This window comes from Mya arenaria, chromosome 14 (assembly GCF_026914265.1).
Source record: "Mya arenaria isolate MELC-2E11 chromosome 14, ASM2691426v1".
NCBI classification, from domain to species: Eukaryota; Metazoa; Mollusca; class Bivalvia; order Myida; family Myidae; genus Mya; species Mya arenaria.
The window spans coordinates 23,211,288-23,238,216 of NC_069135.1; the positions used below are offsets into that span (position 1 = coordinate 23,211,288).

Sequence of the window (26,929 nt, forward strand, 5' to 3'; positions counted from 1 at the left end):
GCGACATTACGAGCGACAGTACGAGTGTGATAACGCGACAGTACGATGATGATAACGCGACAGTACGAGCGACAGTACGATGGTGATAACGCGACAGTACGATGATGATAACGCGACTGTACGAGCGACAGTACGAGTGTGATAACGCGACAGTACGATGATGATAACGCGACAGTACGATGATGATAACGCGACATTACGAGCGACAGTACGAGTGTGATAACGCGACAGTACGATGATGATAACGCGAAAGTAAGATGATAATTATATTCATGTTTCTTTCTGTTTTCGTATTACATTTTAATACGTACCTTTCTGAAATGACATAAATTAATGCTTACAATTCCATTCTAAGCATTGTTTTATGTCAAAACGATCATTTATTTTAGTTATAGGCCACGATGAAAAAAATGTAATAATGCTTTTTTAGAATATGTATTTTTGCGGTACTGAAATGTGTTTTCTCATTTGTGTTTTGGGTATTTTTTGCAACACATCTTCTTTAGTGTGTGTGTGTGTGCGTGTGCGTGCGTGCGTGTGTGTGTGCGTGTTTGTGTGTGTTCTTTCAGAAGGCCGCATTGTACGTGTCTACAAGACGTGTGTTATGTTTATTTATAATATGATGCCTATGTCTTAATGTGTTACCTTCTTTAAATAAAGTTATTATAATAACGGATAGTACGATACTACGATAACGAAAACGCGATATCTCGAGACTACGATGGTGAAAACCTGACAGTACGATGGTGAAAACACGATAGTATCTAACGCATTATCATCATCGTACCGTGTCGTAATATCGCGTTTTCGTCATCGTATTGTCGCGATTTTATCAACGTACTGTCGCGTTTTCGTTATCGTACTGTCGCGTTTTCATCAACGTACTGTCGCGTGCTCGTTATCGTATTGCCGCGTTTTCATCAACGTACTGTCGCGTTTTCGTTATCGTACTGTCGCATTTTCATCAACTTACTGTCGCTTTTTCGTTATCGTAATGTCGCATTTTCATCAACGTACTGTCGCGTGCTCGTTATCGTATTGCCGCGTTTTCATCAACGTACTGTCGCGTTTTCGTTATCGTACTGTCGCATTTTCGTCAACGTACTGTCGCTTTTTCGTTATCGTACTGTCGCGTTTTCATCAACGTACTGTCGCTTTTTCGTTATCGTACTGTCGCGTTTTAGATATCGAACTGTTGCGATTTAGCGTTTTTCATCATCGTCCTGTATCGATTTCGCGTTTTCATAATTTTACTATCGAATATCGCGTTTCAGATTAACACATTCACAGGCGGTGGCCCTAACGAATTCCGTACCTTATAGGTATTGACTTATCTACTGTGCAGGATTGGATCTATTGAATTCCAATAAAATATGTAAAATGAGATACATCCAAAGAGTGAAATAAACCCATAGAATGGCATAGCTAGATATTGATTTTGTTATAACTTAAATTGTATCTTAGCTGCAGTGCTATAGATAGATTTTCTGAAAATCAAAATTGGTTTAACAAGGCAAATAAACGAGTGCTCGTAAATCGGCAAAAAGTCTGTGCTGCCATTGTTTAAATGGGTAATATTATATAATTATTTTGCGTCTGATTATTTGTTTTCGTAGTCAAATATATTTAATCATGAACAAGTAATACTTGACAATAATTAAAAAAAATCGAAAAAAAAAACCACCAAAGTTTAAATTATTCAATCAGCAATTCAATCCTCATATTCACACAAGTCAATGTTTCAAAAAATAAATAAATATAAAACTTTAATACAAAGAATTAAGGCTATGAATCTGTTATTGACAATCATTGTCTGAGTAAAGGAATAGCGGGTATTCGAAATGTCGTTTACCATTGGTCAAATGGTCGCGAGTGTCCAAGCAGGGGGCAATATTAAATAATGAAGTAAACAAATGACGTCTTAGCGCCGAACGATTCATGCAAAATGAAAGTTAGTTTTCTCTGTACAGAAGTAGTAAGGCAATGATGACATTGTAATTACTTAACAAAAAAGACAATATCATAGAATTTGACGCATGCTTTTGCTATTGTGTTTGTATTGGCAAATATAAAGAAATATACATAAGAAGAAAATGCAGTTAGATGCACCCGCGTTGTATAATGATATCGATGGAAACTTAAACATCATATAGTTTAAAAAAAAAGTTTTTTTAAATACTACAAACTTAACGTTTTACATCTGCAAACTGTAAAAACCCAAAAGGTTGAGATGAAACTAAAAAAGAGCACATACCAGTTAGTCCAACGAGCTGAATTTCAAATATATTTTAACGTGTGTCTGCAAGTTGAAGACGAAATGGAATGTGTGCAACCTTTGTGCAAGCAGCGTTGCACGCCCGATTGGTTTACCCGGAGAAATGCACCCGGGTTGCGCTTTGTTAAGTAAAAAAGTGCAGTTTGTAAATAAAATTTAAAGGGCCAGAATACAGGTATAACTTGATGATTTTTACTTTATTTATTGCATCATCATGTTTTACTTATATGAATTAAATGATACCCCCCCCCAAAAAAAAAAAACACACAAAAAAACACACACACAAAAAACATGTCTTTTATCAAACCATGAGTGAGAAAGACATGGACCGGACACGTACTATTAACAGTAAAGCTTTCATAGTGAAACATACATAGTTCCCCGAAGCATGCTGTGACCTTACCATTGAAGGTTGAGACATGGGTCTTGTGTGCAACACGTCTTCATGCTATAGTGGTCACTCCTGCCATACAATTTTGAAATCCGACCATCAATGTGAATGTTATGTTTCGGACACGAACTGACATCAATAACGTTTAAAAAGCAAAACATAGTAAGTTCAGAGCATTGCTGTTACCTTGACCTTTAACGTACGGACACGGGTCTTGTACGTGACATATCCTCATGATATGGTGGTCACTCTGGACAAGTTATTAGAATTCCAACATTATATAACAAAGGTAATGGACCGGACAAGAACTGTTATCAGTTAGGCTTATATAGAAAAACATATTTGATACAGAATTGCTGTGACCTTGACATTGAAGCTAGGGACAAGGTTTTTAAATCTATGTTGGTCAACTCTGCCATGCAATTTTAAAATCCAAACATGAATGAGATCCTCCGGACACGAAATATTACAAGTAAGGCTTATAAAGCAAAACATACTAAGTTTTGAATGTTTCGGTGACCTTGACCTTGACGGTAAGGACACGGGTCTTGTGCGCAACACGTCATGGTATGTCGTTTATTTCTGCTTAATATTTTAAGATCCGGCCATAAATAAGAAAGATATGGACCGGACAAAAACGGGACGGACGGACACACGGACCGACGGACGGACGTGACGACGTGCCTGATTCCTATATAGCCCAAACATTACTTTGTAAAGCAGGGGTAAAATAATTATGCATTCACATTAAAACATAGTTGTTTGCATCAATCTATAATATGTTCCTTTAACCGTTCCATTTTGAATTTTCAAATCATTGAAGGGATTTGATTACAAATAATGACAGCCAATATACAAAACCCTGAATACCATTCTATAACCTCCTATAGAAATCAATAATTTCAAAACCATTTTGAACAATGTTTATTATAGAAGTCTCAGAGAAGCACTCGGGAAACCGATTAACATAAACAAAACAAAACTTGCAACATGAGCAGAGCATGTCTATGTAACACGATGCTTGGCAGAAAATGGAGCCTACAGTCGTGGTCGACTATCCGATGAAAACTGAAATGAAACCCTCTTTGGGGGATAACTCAAACACCTTCACCCGTTTGTCATCCAAATTTGCAGGATTCGTCTTATACCACTAGATGTCGGGCCTCATCACTCGTAAGCTCATTAACAATAATGTATAGAAAGCATATCAATTACCATGATTCATATACCGTGCGATATCGAGTTGTACAACTCGTAGACAAGTGAAAACAAACTTATATGATGAACTTAGATAACATAGCAAACATTCACCATAAACACTTTTTTGTAAAATTTGACAATCAATTAAATCGATGTTAACGTATCGGTTCTCCAAAGCTGAATGCCTTTACATTCATATGCGCATGAATCATTCGCGCTTGTAAACGCCACCTGGCGGTTAATACATTATAAAAAGGGGAAACTAATTTCCTTCTTATTATTATTCTTATAACTTGGTATAGATTTAAATGAAAATGCATACTGGGAACTTATATGTAAAATTAATGTCCAAAAACAATTAATAAAATTATTGAAGTTTTAAATTTTGTTTTAAATTTCAACTATAATCGGACGAGAAATGTTCTGTATTCTAAGGCCAAAAAGTCACGTTAAAATATTTGTTTCATTATAATGTTTAATATATTGGTCTTTTCTCATAACACTCTTTCAAATGCTTCTAAATACTATTATCAAGCACCCAATACAGGGAGACCAACGTAATTTATTTATTGCGGAAATTTAAGTGAGGGACATGTTCGATGCGGAACAATATTGCGGATTCTTTTAAGTAGTTGGGTGTGTTGACCTGGTAAGTAAGTTAATATAACTTTTATCACAATATAAATACGCATAGCCGGAGGCCAGACGAGTAAGCTCCTCTCGGTTTTTACCGTTGTTTCTAGAGGCCTTAACAAAAAGTTATTGAATGTATAAGCCGAACCATGGTTTTTTACAAAGTGAAAATAGAAAATTGTATAACTTGAAACTGTTTTTTTTTTCAGTCAAAATATTCCGTTCTTGGACCTATTCTAGCATAATTTTATCGAATTTTTCTTTCGCTGCAGAATCAGATTAAGTGCGCGTTTATTTAATTGTAATAAGAACACGAGCTGTAGCATATGTTAATAAGTATAACAAAAGGCAATATGTTACCCAATATGAACGTCTCGCGTATTTGTTATGCAAAAATACATGTACCTATCCGATACATTTGTAAACCACTCTAGCTCTTCATAAAAGCTATACCTTCTAAAATCATAGGGGTACTCAGTATATTTGGTTCTTTGCTTTACCAGGTCCTAAAAAGCCGACGCGTTTTTAAGTTTAAAAAGAGAGTTATTCCAAAGTATTTGTTTCGGAATAAATTTCGGATTTAGGTTAAAATATATCGATGTCCATCCTAATGCACGGTTTGTAACACCTGACCTGATTTCAAATTAATAAGGCAGTGGCTTCTAAAAAAAATGTTTACTTGACTCGTAATGTTGGAATATATGAAGAACTTTTTGAGTCAAAAGTATATCGATTTACTAGTCGTTATGTGTCATAAGTAAATGTATATCTTTATTAACATGTGTACTTTTATATTGAATGTCGATATTGAAAGGTACAGGTCTAAATAAAGATGTGCTCATGTATGTCCAAACAATGAAATAGAAGTGCTTCTCTATTTTCGGAGAGGTACACCTCTACACATGGGATACGAAATTGAGGTAAACATCTATATTTAGAGGTGCACATACTTTTTGGCCGGCCAGTACAATTCGACTTTCCAACCAAATTGTACGTCATATTTAACGTGCAATATTTAAATAATAATCAACAACGTTTTTCGTTTATTTTATCTTGTATTGTAAACAAATGTACCTAATGCTTCAGTCCAGTCTCTATCCAATATCTTTTTATAACTGAATATTTCTTAAAGCCGCGTCGTGTTTATTTTGGTATAGTGATAAATAATAAATATATATACTTATAGTACAACGGGTAGGGAATTCGGTATTACAAATACATGTGACGTCCGTGTTTCGGCAGAGCCATTTTTTATGCATGTATGGTCTGTTTGTTACGTCTCTCGTTCAGTTTCGTTTAGGCTCTTACTTTGTGCTGACTTCTGGGCTGGCCCCTGTAGTTTCCATTGTATTATTTTAGTTACTTTACATATATGACTTTTCACATTAAAATGAAACACTTTAGATGATACTATTTATTTGTTCTAAAATTCATATCTTGACACATATAGTCTCAAATGAGCATTATGTGCGGAGAGCAGTCGGTTTCCAATGTAACTCCTATTTTCCAGTCGTAGCATGACCGTCATGTCACGTGGCCCTATGATGGGTTTAACCAATCTGAAGGCCGCTGAAAAATTAATGAAAAATGACTTATTTTTACGCTGGTTTCTAAAATAATTACCGTTTTCATGTTTTTTTTTCTGTGAGTATGGGGTTTTATAAATGAAATGTCATGAGTACATTACAGTGACATTATAAACTTTTGGAAACCTTTTTTTATAAATTGAAGTTACTTCCCTTGGATTTTTTAAATGAAATTGCCTTTATAATGAATTTTCTTCACTACTCATCCGTCTCTTGAAACAATATTTTCTGTCACTCACCTATTTCTCCTTCAACAACTGTATCGAACAGTTCGTCCTCATTCCCGCTAATGATATGAAGGAACATCTGAGGTATGAGTATAAAACCCTGTGCCGTAATGTTCAGCAGTACGGTTGGATTGTTGACTTCCGGAAGTGAGGGTAGAGAGAAGAAATGGTAGGAAACGGAAGTAGTCTCGTTGTGAAGACAGAGAATGTCGTATGGTGAACAGAACTTCTGGCAAAGTACGGAGTCTGACTCGACCTCTACATCACTGGACAATACAAGGTAACAAAATTAATGAAATAACTATTTATAGACTAAAATATATTGTCTGATTCTACAATAACATACGTGTGTTTGTATATTATGTAAGATCTTGCACTTGTACTGCATTGCGCATAATTTACCTCCTCCTATACATATATGTATTATACACTGATGTGTTTTTTTTTAATATGCCCAACCTCGTCCATTTATGTACTGCTTCTGAATTAGGAGGGGACACATGTAACCATGACATGATCGTAGTAGGATGGGAATTTTGAGTTGACATCTTGTTCACAGGGGGGAAAGGCTAACACTTGTTTATGTTATCCAAGCCTATATATACAAGAAACAAACTATTTTTATGTTTTCCTAGCCTATATATACTATTTATAGGCTATGAAATCATTAACAAAATACAAATGTAGCTTGCTTCTGTCCCCTGTAAACAGGATATTTATAGTCTATATATAACAACAGTATATTTAATATAATTTAAGGGTAGTGTGTACAAATAGTTAATTCAGTATATGATTTAATAGAAGTTGACACATATTTTATGATATTAAAACATAGCTTTGTATACGATAATTGTGTCCAATGAAAAGTAATGTCATGAAAATCTAGTATCAATGTACGTCAGCATGAGGCAGATGACAGGATCCTTGGGTGTTTCATTGTCTCCATCAGTTCAGGCAAAGAATGAAGCATGGTTAATTGTTCGTGGCTCTAGCTGCTGGATGATTACCATAATGAGTATGATTCAAATGTTATCTTTTGGTGGAAAACATTTGGAGATGTTATTATCTGAACATTATTTAAAACGTCATAATAATATGCTTTAAGATTTGTAGAAACAGCTATGTATAGACACGGAGGTCCGTGCTCCAGATAAGTGTTACCTGATTAACAAACTTAAATATACTTAACACTATATCTTGATGATCATGCAGTAAGCAGCATCGCACTAAGGATATCTGATTTTTTTTTGGCTGTTTTATGGGCAAAAGCTTATCAAATCGTTGCCTTCCTTGACCTTTGACTTGGTGGCCAAGATCATTATTAGGTCAATGGGAAGGCAAATAAACATTGAATGTTTACGACCCTACATGTTTGTTGTACTATTTTTCAGGTAATATCCACGCTAGCATAGACCTTGAGCTTTGACTTCACTCAATCTCAATAAGACCTTGACCTTTAACCCCATTCACTATAAGGCTGATCTTAGGCTAAGACCTTGACCTTTGACCTCAATCACAATAAGGCTGATCTTAAGCAAAGATCTTGACCTCGATCACTATAAGGCTGATCTTTAGACCTTGACCTTTGACCTCAATCACTATAATGCTAATGTTAAGCAAAGACCTTGACCTCGATCACTATAAGGCTGATCTTAAGCAAAGACCTTGACAGTTGACCTCAATCACTATAACGCTGATCTTAAAGTATCTGATGTACGATTAAGAATGTCATTTCATCTAGCCATTTGCAAAATCGTTTGATTCTGGTACCAGGTGAATCCATGTTAGTGTGATATCATTTGAAAGGCTAAAGCTTATTGATAACTAATCTGTAAAATAAATGGCCCAATATGCATAACATATAGAGTTATGGAGGTCAGTGCTTTTGTTCTTAATTTTAACTGAAACCGAAAGTGAAATGACCCATTTTTCAATGTTTCAATGTCAAAACAGCGTTTTTGCGCTATTTCTTATGTCAAAATAATTGCATATCCTTCCTCAACACATCAAACCATTTTAATGATACCAACATGATATGGGGTCACCAGTCATTTAATTTTCACTTTATTGTACATCAGAAACCTTAAAATGTAGCAATATACATGTAGGGCTCAAGACAACATCATTAACTTCAATGTAAAAGCACATGAACAGTGCAAACAATACATAACTGATACAAACATGTCGACGGAGTGTTTTTGAATGGAAAGGTCAAAGGCCTGTTGTGTTTTTTAAAACAATTGACCTAGTTACCTGCCTCACATGTATCAATACAAAGTTTGGGACATTTTGGGACACATTTTTAAATTCAACCAATTATTTAATTTTGACATCTTTATATTTTGGGACAGAATAAAATGTAATTGTTCACCTCCTTATCTGGGTATTGGTCATAGAAACTGCATGTTCATGTATAAAACTATATATTTTTTCTAGTATAATAAAAAAATGTTTTCAAAGCTTTCCTATTACTTGACTTTTATATAACTGATATCTTAACTCATTTGACAATTTGACCCAAATATGTTGTACTGATTTCAGACATAATATATAAATATAGTTCAAAGACATACATTTTGACCAATTTTCATGACCTACTTCACCTAGATAACAATATAGAAACAAAAATCCCAAAGAACTGATGTTTTTGATAATGGTTTATTACTAGGTGTAAACAAGACATGGATATTTTTAACACACAATATATACATATATAATTTGAAAATTATAATCTGCTTTGTATTTAATTTAGGCCCCATTTTCTTTATCACTTGCAAGTCCCTTGTAACAGGATCAAGCTTAGCTCACTTATTTTTGTTTACGTAGAATAAGAAAGTTTTTTACTTTTTAGAGTCTTCAAGAAAATTAATTTAAAAATAATCATAAAACAGTATGTTTTGGTTAAAAAAAAATCAAGTTTAAGCAATCAATATGGTAAAAATGAAATATGATTCTTAACAATTATTACCCTCAAGATATTTCAAGAAATCGAGACCAACTGCTGGTTAATGATTTGGTTGGTCAGTTGGTCAAAAATTACTAGTAACCAGTCAACTCATTTAAATGGGCAAGATATTCTATGAAAACATATCCAAGCTTTAGACAATCTGCGGCTGATTTTGAAGCTTAACTCAACAATTCCTATTGCAATGTTTAATATTGCAACGATAACATATTTATACATGGTGATGTGAGTACATGCTTATATTCTACAAGTCAAACACTTTCATGTACATTTCTGCTTAAAATTTAATACCACATGCGCAAATATAATGTACACCAAGAGTCAAAATCATCATAATGGGTATTAAAATAATTATAAAATATAGACTAGCTAACATTTCATCTTATTCTATCAGCATCACTGGAGTCCTACGAAATTGAAGCCGACGTGACATACAAATAAATCTTTGAAATAGCCACACCAGTGTATCTTGAAATCACATCAGTAATCTGCATGGTAATCTGTAACTCGATATCTTGTGGCCCATCGATTCGATTCTTCAGTGAAACTACTGCGTTATTTCTACCAATCTTCAAATCAAAATCCTGTCGCGTAGCAGAAACAACTCCAGCCTGACGCGGACTAACGCTTGTTATGTTCAGATACCAGTCAAAGTTTTTCTCAGCCGATTGTGGGCCAGACATTGAAAATAGATCAGTTGGAACTCGAACATTTGTCGGGAAGGTAAGAAAATTGTACGACAGGGATAGAGGCGCGTTCAAGCATTCTAGGTCTCCCTGTTGGCAATTGAAGCTCAGGCGCTTGCAGCGTACACTACAAAATACAAAAAATGAAAAATATTAGAAATCTGCTGTGCATCGGTATGCATTTTAAATGTGGTTTCTTATTTCATTTTCAAATAGTAATTTAATAATGTATATGCAATGTTACCGGAACCTGACAGGAAAAGTTACAATGTACCAATACTTTTGATAACGAGCAGAATTCTAGTTTTTCATTTCTACTTCAGAAGCCATGCTTAAGCATAGGAATTCATTGCATATACAAAACTATAGTTGTTTAAAAATCAAATTATGCATATTTTTATCATTAAATATAACACACACCTGTGTTTACAAAACTTGGGTAACAGTTTTTAAGAATGCCTTTACAAGAATCACCTTTTCTATTAAACCAATGAAATCACTTACACAATAAAAGTCAATATACTGCCTTAATACAGTGAGTATTATATATTTACTTTGCAAAAAGACCTTCAATATACATGTACCTGCTTTATTGGCAAAAGTTGTTTGTCTTAAAGTCCAAACGAATTCTTTTTTAAAAAACAAAAACACTTTAATTACAAGTCCTAAGGACAAGCTTCACCAATGATTTGCTTGCGGACAAAACAAGATTTCACCAGTAAAGTATTCCTTAGTACCTATTTTGAATTAGAATATTTTGGGGAAAGGCTATCAAAACGAAACAATTATTTTGAAATCAGCACCTTAATAACACATACCTGTTTCTTCTAGGACCTAGAGCAGACCTGGAGAATCCTGACGGACACCTGACCATCGGGCACCTGTGACTGCCACGCGTGTTGAAGCACATTATGTCATCGCTGCCACCACAACGATCGGTCCCCTCACGACATTCGTCAATATCTGGTTAAATAAGATAACGTGACTATTTCTTGTGCACCCATGACTCTCCATGCCACCGTAACATTGGACATTAATGACTGCCTTGCATATTGAAACACATCACTACATTACTGTTACACCACAAGATCATCCACTCCATACGCTAATCATCGTCTAGCTAAGAGGCATTTATTAATTCAGATATATAATTTACAATTTTCAATAAAATAAGTAGATGAGGCAATCTATTGACAAGATGGTAAAGGTTTACCCCTATCACTCAAAAAATACAAGGTTTGAGCCCACAACTAGCCATTACCTGGGCCCATTTTCACTAACAACTTGAGTCTGAGTTTCAAATTTTAAAAGGTAAAAAAAAAGTGTCATTTGAAGCAATTTTTACCTTCAATGCTCTCCAAGAAGTAATTCTACCATGAAATTAAGTTCGCAGCTTTGAGCCTTTAATGTCTTAAAGGGGCTAGACACCAGATGGCCCAAAATTAGCAAATTCATAATTTCTACAATACAAGTCTAGTTTTGGCAATAGGAGCTAGTATAATACACCATTGTACATGATTTAAAGATATTTTGTCGCTGTCTCAGCTGAGTTTACCCGTTTGAAAATAGAGCATAATGGTTTCCCAGTTTGAATCTATATTTAGCATGTGAGTCACATAATTATTACAGATACATAAACCAACGCTATTTTTAAATTAACTTTGAATTATATGTGATAGACAAAATTAATTGAGTAAATCTCAAGTTGGATAAAAACTGCGAAGAAACATGTGTTGTAAGTGATGTGATACATCAGTAAGTAAGATTCAGTGTGTTGTACACAATGATATCTGTTTAATGTTAGTGTTTGACAATATTTTTGTTTCTTGCAATCATATCATCTGGTGTCTAGTTTCTTAAAGTCTTTAACTCAGACTGAAGACATTATCTTGCAGGGTCAAATATAAGCCAAACAATCAGTACATTAAATTTCTGCTTCAATTTTTCATATATCTTACTGACCTTGACATGATCTTTGATTTCCCATCATTCTCCATCCATTAGGACATGCACACTGGTATGACCCGGGCGTATTGATACAATCCCCGGAACACACCCCTGCTCCCTGGTACAGTCTGCATTCATCTACGTCTATAAAAAAGACAAATAAATATAACCTTCCAAACACTTGGACATGAACACTGGTACATCTATAATTAGAACACAATAAATATGACCTTGACACAAATGCTGATATCCTTTTGGCCATGTGCCCTGATATGACTTATGGTAACATTCTTTGATACAATTAAAGTGACACTCTTATTCAAAATCACTACATAAACATGTATAACAAACATAATTTTTGAGTGATAGACCTTTAACTACTTCCTAAATAATGCATTTATGGAAAATATTAACTACTGATAACAAGATTGTAACCATATATTTAATAGCTAAATAAGCAAAAATATTAAATGATTGGTGAATGCTAAAAGATTTACTGCAATTTACTATCATCTCAGAGGGTAGAAATACTGTGTTTACTGCACCTTTCTTTCAAATTAAAATCGGTATTCTCAATAGAAACCATTGACTTCGACAATAATTCTTCCTTTTTGGTATATTAAAACAATTGTCTTATTTGGGAGTAAGAGCTTGTACATCTAAATAATATTTCCAAAAAATGCACTCTTAGTGACTGGTGCAGGCAAAATTTGTCTATAATATCTTTGAATGGAGCGAAGCACTTAGAACTCCAACAACTATTTTCAAAATACCAGTAATGATGAGGGTCTTGCTGTTACCCATCAACTTGATACTGTATGAGAATGTTAGCAGAATTCCATAATAATGTGTGACCTTGACCTTTGAGGTGTCTTTATGTGCCAAATCCTCTTTGTGTATACATGTATCAATGCAGCAACTCATAATGATTTACCTACAATTGTGACCTTGACCTTCAGGTAAGTGATGTTGGTCCTTTACGCAATATGTCTACATTTGTAAGTTTAATATCTGTTCCAGGTCATTTCAAAATAGCACTCACAGTGCATAACAAAGATATATCCTGGACATGAATAAAAAGGACAGAAGGACCAATAGACAGCAATTTCCAATCAGTCAACCTACGAGAGCATTTAAAAGAAACAAACAAAAATTTTCACCTACCAACACAAGTCCTCCCATCTGGCCCGAGGGTGTAGCCCGGATCACATGTGCAAACATAGGAACCAAGAATGTTCACACAGCCTTGGGAGCACAGGGACCGATCATCACACTCATTGATGTCTGAAACACACATATATATATAAATACTTGACATAGCATATCTATACACATAAGTATATGTCCTGCCATTGGCTCAAGTGTGTTCAGGTACATACATGCCAAGAATGTTCACACAGCCTTGGCAGCATAGTGACTGGTCGGCACACTTGCTGATGTTTGAAATGCAGATATATTAATCAAAACTTTATTTGATATAATTTTTCCATTTAGACAAAGCTTGCCTTTGAATAAAGTGTGTAGCCTTGGTCAAAGGTATATTTAGGTTTACGCATCCTAGCCTCTTAAGTTTCATTTATATCACAAGGAAGACGTAAGACAGGTTGGATTGAAAAGATCTGCCATTTATATTCAATTATGTTGTTTGAAAAACGATAATGCCTAGAACATTTTAAGTGCTAACCTCCAACAAAAATTCTTCGCAAATATACAGCACTTTATAATTATGTTACACATATAAGTTTTAATTACATACATTCTTAGAATGTTTACACATCAACCCATCATGTTCATAGATCTATGTGTAAAAGGCATTTGGACCTTGTACCAATATGGAAACCGTTTTCTTTGAATTCATACATTTATTTATTCTCATATCAGAGCAGTAATCATGGGGTAAAGCTAAAATTACTATGCAGTAAGTAGAATGTTTAACAGCAATATTCAGTTATACATATACTACTTATTGGCTTGACAATATGGTACAAGACAATGTCAAGACACCCACTCATCTCATTTTAGTGTTTTAAGAAGAAAGGAGCCATCTTATTAGCAAGCGTATGACATAATATCATAAGATAAAAAAATTCAAATACTCAAATCAAATTGACAGTTACACTTGCAAAATGAAAACAACAACAAAAAAGCTGTCCCTTAACTGACAATTAAAGCTGCACTCTCACAGATTGATTGTTTTGACAACTTTTCATATTTTTGTCTTGGAACGGGACAAATTTTGCGTTGATATCCGAATACGGTGATATATTTATTATGTGATTGTAGACGAGAAAAGAGGGGTTTTTAACTGTAAATTGTAAAGATGGCAAATACCATAAGTATGAAGTTTTAAATCACTCTAGTGTGACAATCTATTATTAAATTACTACAATATTTTCACTCTGATATACCAGATTCATTTGTAAGTAGGTTAGATTTTCTTAAATACATATACCAACCTCTACATTGTTGCGTGCCGATCAACTCAAATCCTGGGTCACAATTACACCTGAAACTGCCCGGCGTGTTCTCACATACGGCGTTGCTTGGACACACATTTCCATACTGACATTCATTTCGATCTGGTAACAAAACAGAAATATAATATAGCATTTTTTCAATCGAAAGAGGCACAGCTCAACAATTATAAAAGCCAAAGTTTTGGTTCTTGCTGTAAATGTGCATATCGTGTCCAGCAACATGTGTATCAAGTTTCATTTCAATATCAGGATACCAAACACCCCTGCCAATATTTTACCATATAAATTTTGGTTTTGAGGGAGGAGCACATGTCAAAAGGTTGGGCCCCTAAGTTACACCCACTTTGACGTCAATTCCTACATTTGCACCTGTATATAAACTCACCTTGACATACACCTCCAGTTCTGGTATACCCATTAGGACACGAGCACACGTAACTTCCTGGCCTGTTAATGCACTCTGCACCACCTGAACAATCGTGCCGTCCATTGATGCACTCGTCAATGTCTGCAAGATAAAGACATTCAGTCTTACAAAAAACTTTTCACTCCATTGCAATGAGATTTGATCAGATAGGTTAACTACTAAAAAACTAATACATTTGGTTTTACCAATTTCTTTTATCCTGATTATGCCATGAGCTGAAATCTTATAAAAATCATGTTTGAGTTTATCTGGGTAGAAACTATTACTAGTGTAAAGTTCAAGGTCACGAGAAAGAGTCTTTGGTTTGGCCTTACTCAAAGACTCAAGCCAGCAGGGTGACTGCACATGTGTTTTTAAACGTATTCAATTTTAATTCAAGCTTTATTTATTTTGCCAAAATTGTGAAGAGAGTTATGATATGTTACTCTCATTGGCATGATGTTGCACTTAAGTTTGTTTTTTTCTTGTGGGGGGAACCAGATTACCTGGCAAAACCCACTTGTCTGGCATTGAGACCACAAGCCAAACTCATATGCACCTGGCTGTGGATCAAACACAAGACACCAGTGGTGAGAATGAAATGCACTAACCACTTCACTTACTAATTCAAATTGTTTTGTAACGTTTCTTCCCTAACTAGCTCGGACACGCTACCCTAAATTAAACAATAAACCTATTCTCGGACTGCATTGTCCCAAAAATTAAGTATGAAATTAATATTATATACACGTGATTGACAATGATTGCTTACAAAACCAATGATTGGAGAAATAATGATAATGGTTCAAAAATCAATGTTTAATTATCCCTAAAACAAGAACGAACACACAGAAACACTACAACAACTATGCTATAACTTCAAACAGGACCAGCATACAAAACGCTTATAAACCAATCACAATATATCAGCAAAACCTACAGTCCTAAGTGTATAGCCTTTACGGGGAATCAAATCATTGACCCTGTTCCGTCTGTATCGCAATGATCCAGGCTTACTAAGAGGCCAAAAAGAAACCCCACGGATGTCCGAACCTAGAAACTAGAAGATGTAGCGCAATGCTTCACTTTAATTCTCCTAGCCTCCAATAGTTCAGAACCCGCCCTAAACAGTACAAAAAGATACTTCAAAGCTTCACTATATATTAACTTGATCTTCTCACATCGGCGTCGAGACACGAACTAACTATTTCTATGCCTTTCGCTTCTTATATACCCTAACATCACGTGACCAGAATGGAATGGTCCATTCTTAACAAACTCTAAGGGTAAAACCATTATATATAACTAACGTTACAGAGTAGGGGTGTCAAGTTTATCAAACATACGAAAACGTAGAAAACTATTAAGAATACAACATATTCGTATTAATTAATCATTTACTAGCTAAATTTAGACATTTAATACTAAAACCATAACATTAGTATTAAATACACAAAATCGTCATAAAGAAGTCATCGCGATAAAGCGAAAATCAAATACTCTATAAAATTCACTAAAACAGAAATGATTATTTTCCGGGCTCCAGACTACATTATTCCATGAACATTACAGTTTTTTCTGTCAATTTATTCTAGCTTTTGCATACTTGACCTTGTCTAGGGTACACCCTTTGTATTGTTATCCATAAACATACTTTGTTCAACTAATTCTCTAGCTTGTTTGGTTGTTTTGCTAATTAACTTCGAAATTATTAAAAAAATTGCTTATTATCAAAACATTTATTTATTATCATAAAATTATATGCCATATAAATTCATCAAATCAAAATCCCACTCACCAACGCACTCATCGTTGTCTCCGACCTCGTAGCCAGGACGACAGTTGACCTTGTCCACACATTGGTAAGAGCCGTATGTGTTCTTACATGTCTGGTAGCTCGCACACACACTTGTTGTACACTCGTCTATGTCTGAAGAGCATAGAATACATGTAATGGATTATATTATCAATTTTTGTTTAATACATATATATATATGTATGTAGTTGACCTTGTCCATACACTCATCTATGTCTAAAGAGCAAAGACTTCATTTATTAGATCATTTTTTGTTTTAAACATGTATGTTTATTATAAGTTACATTTGTCCATACATTTGTATGAGCAATACAAGCTCCATCAAGTTGGTAGCTTGCATAGACACATATTGTACACTTGTCTGTGTATGAAAAGTTACACATTTAACATTTTTTCAAAACCCAGATAAATGTTTACATATTTGAACATGTTGACACATAAGGCATGAGCCAAATGCATTCCTACATGTCTGGCAGCACTAGCAGATCTTCTAAATTGTCCAATTTTACTTATAGTTCAATACAGGAGAAAAAAAGGAACAAAATAAGCCCAGAATGCACCATTTTGGACTAAAAGACTGGACACTTAACAGTTCGTAATCAATGGCCCCAGAAGAAACTGTATCTAAAAAACACTTAATCCAGCTTACCCACACAAAGTGAAGAACTGCCCGCCCTCAGACCTGTCGGGCACCGTAGCTCTTCACATTGCCCTGAGCCTGAGTTGAACCTTGTCCCGGTGGGGCAGCGTTTTGGGTTACATCTGAATGAGCCCTCGATGTTGAAACACTCGTAGCCTGTCCCACAGTTGTGCGTTTGTAGTTCACATTCATTCTGGTCTGAAAGTTTGGATGAAATGAAAGATGATACATTTAACGTATACAAATAGGGGGCTAATATATAAGATCCCTGGATCTATGTTTGTAGAACATTCTAGTTAAGGTACCCGGTGTACACTTAAATAACACTGTGTTAACTGAAATCGGAAGTTAGATGACCGATTGTTAAACTTCTATTAACTTCCAACTCAAAAAGGGGTGAGTACACTTAAATAACACTGTGTTAACTGAAATCGGAAGTTAGATGACCGATTGTTAAACTTCTATTAACTTCCAACTCAAAAAGGGGTGAGAGTGGTCAAGGACTGAGTGTGGTCTAGTGGTATAGGTGTCCGCCTCTCGACCAAGATGTAATGGGTTTGATCCCAACCAGAGGATCTTTCTCATGGCCTCTCAAAAAACAAAAACAATCCTAGTTTCTGCCCAGGAAGCTGGAGGCTGAAGAATGATTCATATCTTCACTATCGACCTTATAAAATAAGCATAAACCAGCTTCCAACTCACACTGATATAAAATTTAGTAAGACCAACAACGCAACACTACATATTTAACCACTGCATAGATAAGCCACTCACCTTGGCGACTGATGTTCCATTCCAGCCTTGGCACATGTGAGTGTGGTTTGTGGTCACCAAGACCGACAAGTAGGTTTCCGACGTGTACTCAGGTTACCCCAAACACACACGACCAGAACCTCAGTTATCATGCGAATGAGAGTGATTAATATAATTTTGGTTAATTAATTAAGTTTAAACTAACCGCTGCATTCCTGCGTGCTTTCATCCAGAGTCCATCCAGTGCCGCAGGGGATGATCCTACGGCAGACAAAAGATCCCCTGGTGTTCTCACAGCGTTGAGAGGATGTACAGGTGTCCATTCTCCTTGCGCATTCATCAATGTCTGTCAAATAAAAAATAAACATTTACTTCATTTGTTTTCAAGTATAAGGTCCTAGTTCGATAAGAAACAAACTTAAGTTGCATAAAAACAAAGCAAAGACTTTTCAGCCATCTGATTAGATCAGTGTTATAACTGTCAAATCCGAGTATAAGATTTCAGGTGGGAAAATATTCACTTTTACGATTTTTTGGCAAAACTTGTCCCTGGGTGCAAATTCATATACTTTGTCAATTTTTTGGCTTGGACACAATTTCAATGACATCATTTCCGAAATGAGGTTTTGTGCGCATACAAAATGGGCACTTTTTTTCTAGAAAAGCGTGATGACTTTTAACTCCAGTTTTAGGCATATAATAAAAAGAAAAATTGTTTGTTACAGTGAAAGATAGCAATATATACACCAAAAGTGAATATATTTTTTGGTGCTCACTATTACGATCTTACACTGAAACAAAGAACTATCTTCTATTTGTTTATTTCTCTTGAAAGGTTTTTGAGTTGGGTCAATGTTTTAGCAATCAATGAAATGGGAATGATAATACATCAACTTTTACTTTAAAAAACAAAACTAGTTATAAATCGGCAATGCATCAGCACAGTCAATTTCCACCCTATACCTTCACATATGTTGGTGGTCCTGTTTTTATGGAAGCCTTCCTCACACTGGCAATAGAAACCACCAGGCCTGTTCTTGCACGACTCGTTAGGTCCGTTACAGTTGTGTTGTCCAATCACACACTCATCTATATCTGCAAAGAAAATAAATAAGTAAGTATAAACTTAAGGAAAACTCCGTAAAAAGAAGTACTCAGTTGTGAACAACATTATTGATAGTAATGATTATCGACTTAATAACAGGGTTTCTGAAAACTGATAAATTATATGGGTTTTTTTGTTTGATCATTAAATGAGTTAACCATGATACTTAAAGATAATGCATTAATAATTTTTTGCATCAACCTATGTTGTGCGCCTTTAATATGAGCAAAGTAGATTCTAACCTTATTGGACTTCATTATAGAAGCAAAAGCAGAGCAAGGAGATGCAAATGCTAATCAACATTCTCTATGTTCATCAAGGGACATAACTATTACAAATATGTTACTCAGAGTTATGCTACACTGACAATTCTTGTTACAGTGAACATGGGTAGCAAGTTTCATGTTAATAATCTTGACGTACTCTAAAATTATACATTAATAAAGATTTCAAACAACTCCAACTATAACCACTCGTAGGATAAAAAATAACCAGCATTTTGTTGCATTGAATATAAGATGAGATCAAAAAGGGAACTATATCAGCTGAAGCACATTACGCTATTCTTAAACCCCAGCCATTTTCCTTCAAAAAAAAAAACCTTGAGTGTCTAGCCATTTTCCTTCAAGAAAAACCTTGAGTGTACATAGGCAGTTTACAATGTTGGAATTCTTTGCATTTAACTACACTACAGGTTAATCCTGTAGTAATTTTAATTTAACTCTATGGAACCTTAATGATTCATTCAATAATACACTTCACAGGGAATAAATTTGAACTTGGTAATGACAAGTATTACACGTTAAAATACCACAATAAATTCATGTTATCATTATTAATTTCACAAACTACATTTATGAATGCACCGGTATATAACCGAAACTTGACATATGGCAGAGATGGCCGAGGAGTTCCGATTGAGACAATATGTGGTGAATAGCCAACATAGAAGAACTTCTTCTTACCTTCACATCTGCCTGTCAGCGTGTTAAATGCTAGGCCAGTAGGACAGTCTAGAAGTAAAACCGTTCACTTGTTATTAAAGCTTATATTTACATCTCACAATAAAACTATGACAAAGAAGAAATAGACTTTTTATGGCTGGTCACAAAAATGTATATGGTATATCTTCTGCTCTTTCACAATCAAGCCACCTACATAATTTCATGATATCTGTATGTATTTTAAACATCTTAAATGACTTCCAGTTTATTTTTTATTTTATCAAAAAAATATTTTCATTATGTTTGTTTATATATTGAAAACTTGATAAAAACATTACCTGAGACCTTCTTAAATTTTACCACACTTGGCTAGTGTGCCAGGTAAGTTTTGTGCAAGCTGGTATATGTTTATTTGCATGAGGGTGAGAAAAAATGTGTATATATTGTATATATTCAATCATAACATTATGTTAAGCCCCCTTTCTGGTTATATCTGACAAAACATGCAGTCTTCCGAGACTCAAATTAACAGACATGTTAACTGACAGACAGACGACATTGAATGGCCAACATGTTACAAGTCCATACATCCCATCTTTTCGAGGGCATGTTAAATGAAAACACATTTATAGATTGTTTGTTTAATTGCAACAATGAAATACAACCTACCATCTCTATAGCAGGTCCGTCCGTCAGTTGCAAGCTTGTACCCCTGTTGACATTCACAACGGAAAGATCCGATGGTGTTGTGACAAATCTGGCTACACAGCTGATCGTTGCCAAATATTGCACACTCATCTATATCATCTTCTGCAAAAGGTGTAGTTAATTGAAATTTAGACAAGAGTGCCCCAAGTTGGTGCCAATGCTCATCTGGGACAGTATTTATCTTTGGCAATTTACTAAAGTCAATTTTTACATTTTCTTAATTTCAGATTTAGAATAAGATTTGTATATTTAAAAACAAAATAACAAAAAAGATTCAATTTAAACAGAGACAATAAGGATAAGGAATTTCTGAAATTAACAAATTATTATATCATATGATCGGTGTTATTTCAATAATATTTCATAAAAATGTTATTTCTTTGTTATATATCATATTAATGATGGTATAATATTTGTTTTATTTGTTTTACATATAAAAAATCATGCCTCTGTGGAATTCCTTACCATCTGCATCATCGTCATCATCATCGTCATCATCATCATCATCATCTCTATCACCACCGCCACCACCACCACCACCACCAGAACCACCACCACCTGACGTATAGTTGTTCACTGACTCGGAGCCAGCACAACAACTAACATAGGTAAAGTCACAGGGATTGCCGATTGATGGAGCTGTACACTGCATTCCCATGTTGCGAGCTGATAAGCCCATCTGGCAGCATTGACAGCATTCCTGGAAATAAATATATATCTTCATATAACTTTCATGGGTCAAGTTACAGGGATCGCAAATAGATGGACCTGAACACTTCCAGTCAGCACTGAGGGAGCTGGGCAAAACCTCTCATGCCATTTTTGACCAAAACTTTCCACACCATATATACAGGGTGGACAAAAGATCCTAAATCATTTTGACATGGTGGACATCCCATTCCTGCAAATGAATATATATTCACATAATTTTTTATTGGTAAGTTGAATCACCAAAGACTTGACCGCACACTGCATTTCCACCTGATGGGCAGATAAATCCATCCGGCAGCTTGACAACATTCCATTTTTTTATTTATACAGATTCATTTTAGTTGTATTATCAAGTTTTCAGCAAACTTAACTCATATCAATGAATTTTGGCTTTATACCAATGAAAGCTGAAAGCTTATAGAAAAACATTTGAGTTCTTTTCTTAGTCTACTTCCATTTAAGCCAACATTTGTAAGTTCTTGGCAAATTGTATAAATTTGTTTTACCTTAAACGTGATAGCAGCTATTGTATCATCCCTAACAGCACATCTTCCACCTTCCAGGGCCAATGTCGTGCCTTAAATATAGACGAAATGTATATACGTTTCTGCACATAAAATCCTTTGAAATGATACCAATAGGGGTCACCAGGAATCCAAACTTCACATATTTGTGTATCTAATACCTTAAGGCCTTTTTATGCCAAATATTAAATTCATACATCATAGAAAACAAGAGCTGTCACAGTATGTGACGAATGCGCCCGAATGTGACATTGACCTATGAACAAGGTCAGTACTTGGAAAGTTGATCTTGCCTTTACATGTCAAATACAAATGACAAGTGATTTTAAATTGCGTCTAAACATAAAAAAATACCACCCATACTTGACAACCTACACTGTTATGTCCTTATAAGCAGCATTCCATTGTGAATAAACACTAGGTGTGACCTTGACCTTAGAGGTAGGGACATGGGTCTTGCACGTGACATGTCGTCTTGGTATGTCGGACACATGTGGCAAGTCATTTTAAAACCTGTCCATACAAGAGAAAGTTACAGCCCGAACATGACAACCTATCTCTATGTCCTTATATATGCAGCATTCCATTGTGAATAAACACCTAAGTGTGACATTAGAGGTAGGGACACGGGTCTTGCATGCGACACGTCGTCTTGTTATGTGGAACACATGTGGCAAGTAATTTTAAAATCTGTCCATACAAGGGAGAGTTACAGCCCGGACATGACAACCTATACTCTATGTCCTTATATGCAGCAGTGTGACCTTGACCTTAGAGGTAGGGACACGGGTCTTGCACGCAACATGTCGTCTTGGTATGTGGAATACATGTGGCAAGCTATTTTAAAATCTGTCCATACAAGGGAAAGTTACAGCCCGGACACGACAACCTATACACTATGTCCTTATATGCAGCACTCCATTGTGAATAAACACTAAGTGTGACCTTGACCTTAGAGGTAGGGACACGGGTCTTGCACGCGACACGTCGTCTTGGTATGTGGAACTCATGTGGCAAGTTATTTTAAAATCTGTCCATACAAGGGAAAGTTACAGCCTGGACACGAGTTATTGAGCCGGACACACGGAGGGACAGAGGGACAGACGGTGCAATTTTAATATGCCCACCTTCGGGGGCATAAAAATAGAGAGCCCTAACTGATGTTTGAATTACTTGAGGCCCAACCCCTATGAATGTTTGATAGTAGATTAGTTGTTTCAAATGCTATATTAACCTGTTTATCTTGTATTGATTATTTCCTTGTAATAATATTCATGCAACTTTAAAATATTATTAAATTAAATAGAAGCAAAAAGATTGAAGTGGATAAACTTAACAATTGAAAATTTTCTATCAATGTCATTCGTTTTGACACTAAATGATGTGCTGTCATTAAACAGTGTATGATATAGCAGTCACTTCCTTTTTATGATTGTTTATTCCTCTACTGATGAAGGCGTAACACCGAATCGTTTAAAAAAAACACACACACAAGAACGTGTTTGTGTGATTTCTTATATATCTCATTTATTATTTACACCTCTTATATAAATAATAATTACCAACTGCCCTAAATATAAGTTTATACATTTATAAATTAATTTAGGGATTCTGGGTTGTACTCAATTATTCCAAGCTAATTAACCGAACATAGCTGCAGTGTAGTTTATCAGCATAGTCCTGTCTGGTAATAAGGCAGGGAGAGGTCACATGGCTGATCGTTAGCCTTCCACTGCATCCATTGTCATACTTACAGGTAAGATAACTCGATGCTACAAGACAGTGTGGTCTTGTGTTGTGGGGGAAACTGGAGTACCCTGAGGAAATCCACATGTCTTGCTAGGCGACCACAAACCAAACTCACATGAACCCAGGAGGCGAATTGAACCTAGGTAGCCTAAGTGTGAAGCCAGTGTGCTCACCGAACAAAAAATATATCTAATAAGAGCATACCTTCTTGGCATTTAGAGTTCTGCTTTGATTTCAGACAACAGACTTCCATGATCTGACTACACATTAGTCTCTTGGAGGCTTCAACATTGGGCACTCCATACAGGTTGTCACAGCGATCGTACGACGCAGCCCATTCTGTCCCTGCTGAGCAGCATTCATCGACAATGTCCGATATGGCCCCTGGAATTTGTTAAATGTGTTTTATTAGATACATTTATTACATGTGCTTGTGTACTTGTCTCCACCAATCAGATTGCAGTATTCATCCTGAATACATTTTTTAGAAGGCCCTTGACTAAACTGAGTCATACAGACATCTTACGCAATCTGACTAAAGACACAAAATCAAAAGTAAGTTGTTGTTTTTTTGATATGCTGGATATATTGAGTTAAGCAAAGCAAAACAAACCCAAACTCTTATTTCGAAATTTACAATAAAAGGTTTTGTCATTAAGCTAGTGAGAAAATATATTAAATAGCTAAATAATTGAAAAAGAAATATCAAGGCATGCATTTTTGTCTGTGTTTTTTTCCCCAACCCTGTGAACCAACTGTTGTACAAACTCTCATACAAACATACCAGCAGACAACTGTATAAAACTGGTTTAGTATTAAATGGTTTGGATAAAGTTAGTCCAAATGTTTAGTGATTGGTCAATATTTATAATGACTGCTGACCAATGAAATTGCTTGCATGTGCAAAGTAACCAAAAGATAACCTGGGTCAAAGTTATCCAGTTTTATACAAATGGCGCGATGAGTCAAAGTCAAGAATTTTCAATATATTGTGTCATATCTCATCAATGTTAAAAGCTGATTAAAGGGCATCATTGCCAGATACCCACCAATACACTACTGCGCTATGCTTCCTTGTGTACTGTGGGCAATTTGGCTTAAATTGTTTTGTAATATTGAATAATTAATGAGGCATTGGTTCCAGTCAAGCAAACATTTTTGGAAATCTACATAAATTATGCACAGACACTCATACTAATGTTTTCCCATAGGAAAGTATTCTGGCAATAGCTTGGATTTAACTTTGTCCCCCTGACCAATCACAGGTGGAGACAACTGGCAGTACAGGGTTATTGGAGAGTATTTATTTGTAACAAATTGTGATTTCATTGGAACATGATTTATCTCCCCTGCTTTATGCATATTCATTTAAATGAGATTTTGTCAGTCAAGATTCGCAAAGTATGTATTAAGTGTATTAAACAGAAGAAAGTACTGTGCTTGCCAATGATGTTGCAACATGTGAACATTTTATTGTAATGGACAAGTGTTTAAAAAACGCCATGCATGACAATGACACCAACGCTATCAGAATGCCTCATATTTTTCTTTGAAAAACAGACAAGTAAAAAAATACAATACAAAATGCAGAATTTCATTATTAACAGCAGATTTCAGAAGATAAGTTTGAATAGAATTGTAAGAAAAAGCATTTAAAAAGACCACAGGATAAAAACAACAAATACCAGTAATATTAATTAAGATCGATAATGACAAAAGCCTAATTCTACACAGTGGCTGAATTAAATGAGACATCTAATGGTGTTTTGGTGTTAACAAGGTGAAATACATTGCAATATTACACTGAAACATCTCATTTTTCTGTTTATTTTATGCCTAAAATGGATATTACATGACAATTAATTGTAAGTTTTCAGAAAAGCTCACTAAATTGAATGCAAGCACAGAGTCATTTCGGAAATGACATGGTTGAATGGAATCCCAGCCTTGTGTGCGCTGACTTTGAATTTTAAGTTAAAGCTGACTAAAATTTCAAATCAGGAAAATATCAAAATGTTATTCACTGTTTGAAACAATGAAATATCATTTTTATTTCACTGATAAATCTCAATAAATCACCAGAAAACCTATAATAAAATGTATCCCTAAAACGAAAGATATCATAAAATCTACAGATTATATAAGAATTCTGTCGTCTGAAAGTACTGGTATATATATTTTACAAAAGAGCAAGACTCATAAACATGCTTATAAACTATCAACTTGCATAGAAATCATGAAATAACTGAAAAAATGAATAAGGCAATTGTCCAGTAGCACATCAACAGAAAATATAAATAGAGATTTTTGCAATTAAAATTACCTCTAATAACATTTTTATAAATGTGAGGAATACCCATGATATAGAAAGACCATAGAATATGTACGTTGAATACAAGTAATATGATGACTTTTGAAAATAATATATATGTATATATAAAGCAAATTGAGAGAAAGTTCTTAGATTTGACTACATACCACGGAATCTAAATTTGAAATTAAAATTATTTAAGCAACCTTTAATTAATTTATTAGCATGCATAACATCTGCACTGATTTAACAGTGTCCATTCTATATCTTTTCATTGATAATTATATAAAAAATAATTCATTCCACTCATAAAAATGTTTAAAATGTGACGATTAAGTATAAGTATAAAATGATTCAATATTTTTTTATTGTTAAGTAAGCATTTATTCTTTTGTACTCTGACTATTTTAGCAAATAAAAGCAAACTTAAAATAATTTTGTTGTTGAAAATAAAAATAAAATACAAACACTCACCATTACATAAAGTTACAAATCCAAAGACAAATATAAAATAGAGAGAAATATCCATTTTATCACTTTAATAAAATAATACCAAAATTTCACCAATAAAAATTTACAAATAAAAAATATTTTTAGCAAAAATTATGAGCTCAGCTCATACTATTGCTGCAAAGACTTTAAAGAAGGAACACTCGTCCAAATGTGTTTCATCTTTGAACATATGAGGCCCCGACATAGGGTGACAGTATCACAAGGAAATTGAAAATGTTGTTTCCTGTCCTTTTGCTGGTTATAAATACCAGGGTACATGTAGGTAGGGAAACCGGAAACAAACAAAAAATTTTTGACGCCTTAGAGAAAATATCAATTTTGTCCTTAAAACAGAGCAAATATACTGGTACTTGAAAACAGAA

At 34.8% G+C, this 26,929-nt stretch overlaps 1 protein-coding gene across 2 annotated transcripts; it reads right to left on the reverse strand.

Annotated features, from left to right (window-relative positions):
* Nucleotides 1-5,898: 5,898 nt before the first annotated feature.
* LOC128216421 (fibulin-1-like) lies at nucleotides 5,899-26,716 on the reverse strand. Of its 2 annotated transcripts, XM_052922984.1 has the most exons (17): nucleotides 26,529-26,716; nucleotides 23,948-24,127; nucleotides 21,977-22,047; nucleotides 21,225-21,459; nucleotides 20,721-20,861; nucleotides 20,073-20,120; nucleotides 18,966-19,097; nucleotides 18,208-18,348; nucleotides 17,259-17,447; nucleotides 16,592-16,723; nucleotides 14,773-14,895; nucleotides 14,367-14,489; nucleotides 13,075-13,194; nucleotides 11,926-12,054; nucleotides 10,782-10,926; nucleotides 6,325-6,578; nucleotides 5,899-6,068 (listed from the first exon to the last, which is right to left on the reverse strand). In XM_052922984.1, exons 1-17 carry the CDS (start codon nucleotides 26,581-26,583, stop codon nucleotides 5,923-5,925), a joined length of 2,364 nt encoding a protein of 787 aa, XP_052778944.1. In that variant the 5' UTR covers nucleotides 26,584-26,716; the 3' UTR covers nucleotides 5,899-5,922. The 2 variants fall into 2 exon arrangements, with proteins under 2 accessions (XP_052778944.1, XP_052778943.1); XM_052922983.1 differs by lacking the exons at nucleotides 5,899-6,068; nucleotides 6,325-6,578 and adding an exon at nucleotides 8,952-10,090 and having other exon boundaries at nucleotides 26,529-26,714.
* Nucleotides 26,717-26,929: the final 213 nt, after the last annotated feature.

Bases quoted from the DNA above. Each gene is read 5' to 3' on its own strand.
- LOC128216421 (XM_052922983.1), bottom strand. From the start codon at position 26,583: ATGGATATTTCTCTCTATTTTATATTTGTCTTTGGATTTGTAACTTTA. The intron at 21,460-21,976 runs GTAAAACAAATT...ATTTATTTCCAG, and splicing joins TAGCTGCTATCACGTTTAAG to GAATGCTGTCAATGCTGCCA. The intron at 19,098-20,072 runs GTAAGAAGAAGT...TTTTCTTTGCAG, and splicing joins GCTGACAGGCAGATGTGAAG to ATATAGATGAGTGTGTGATT.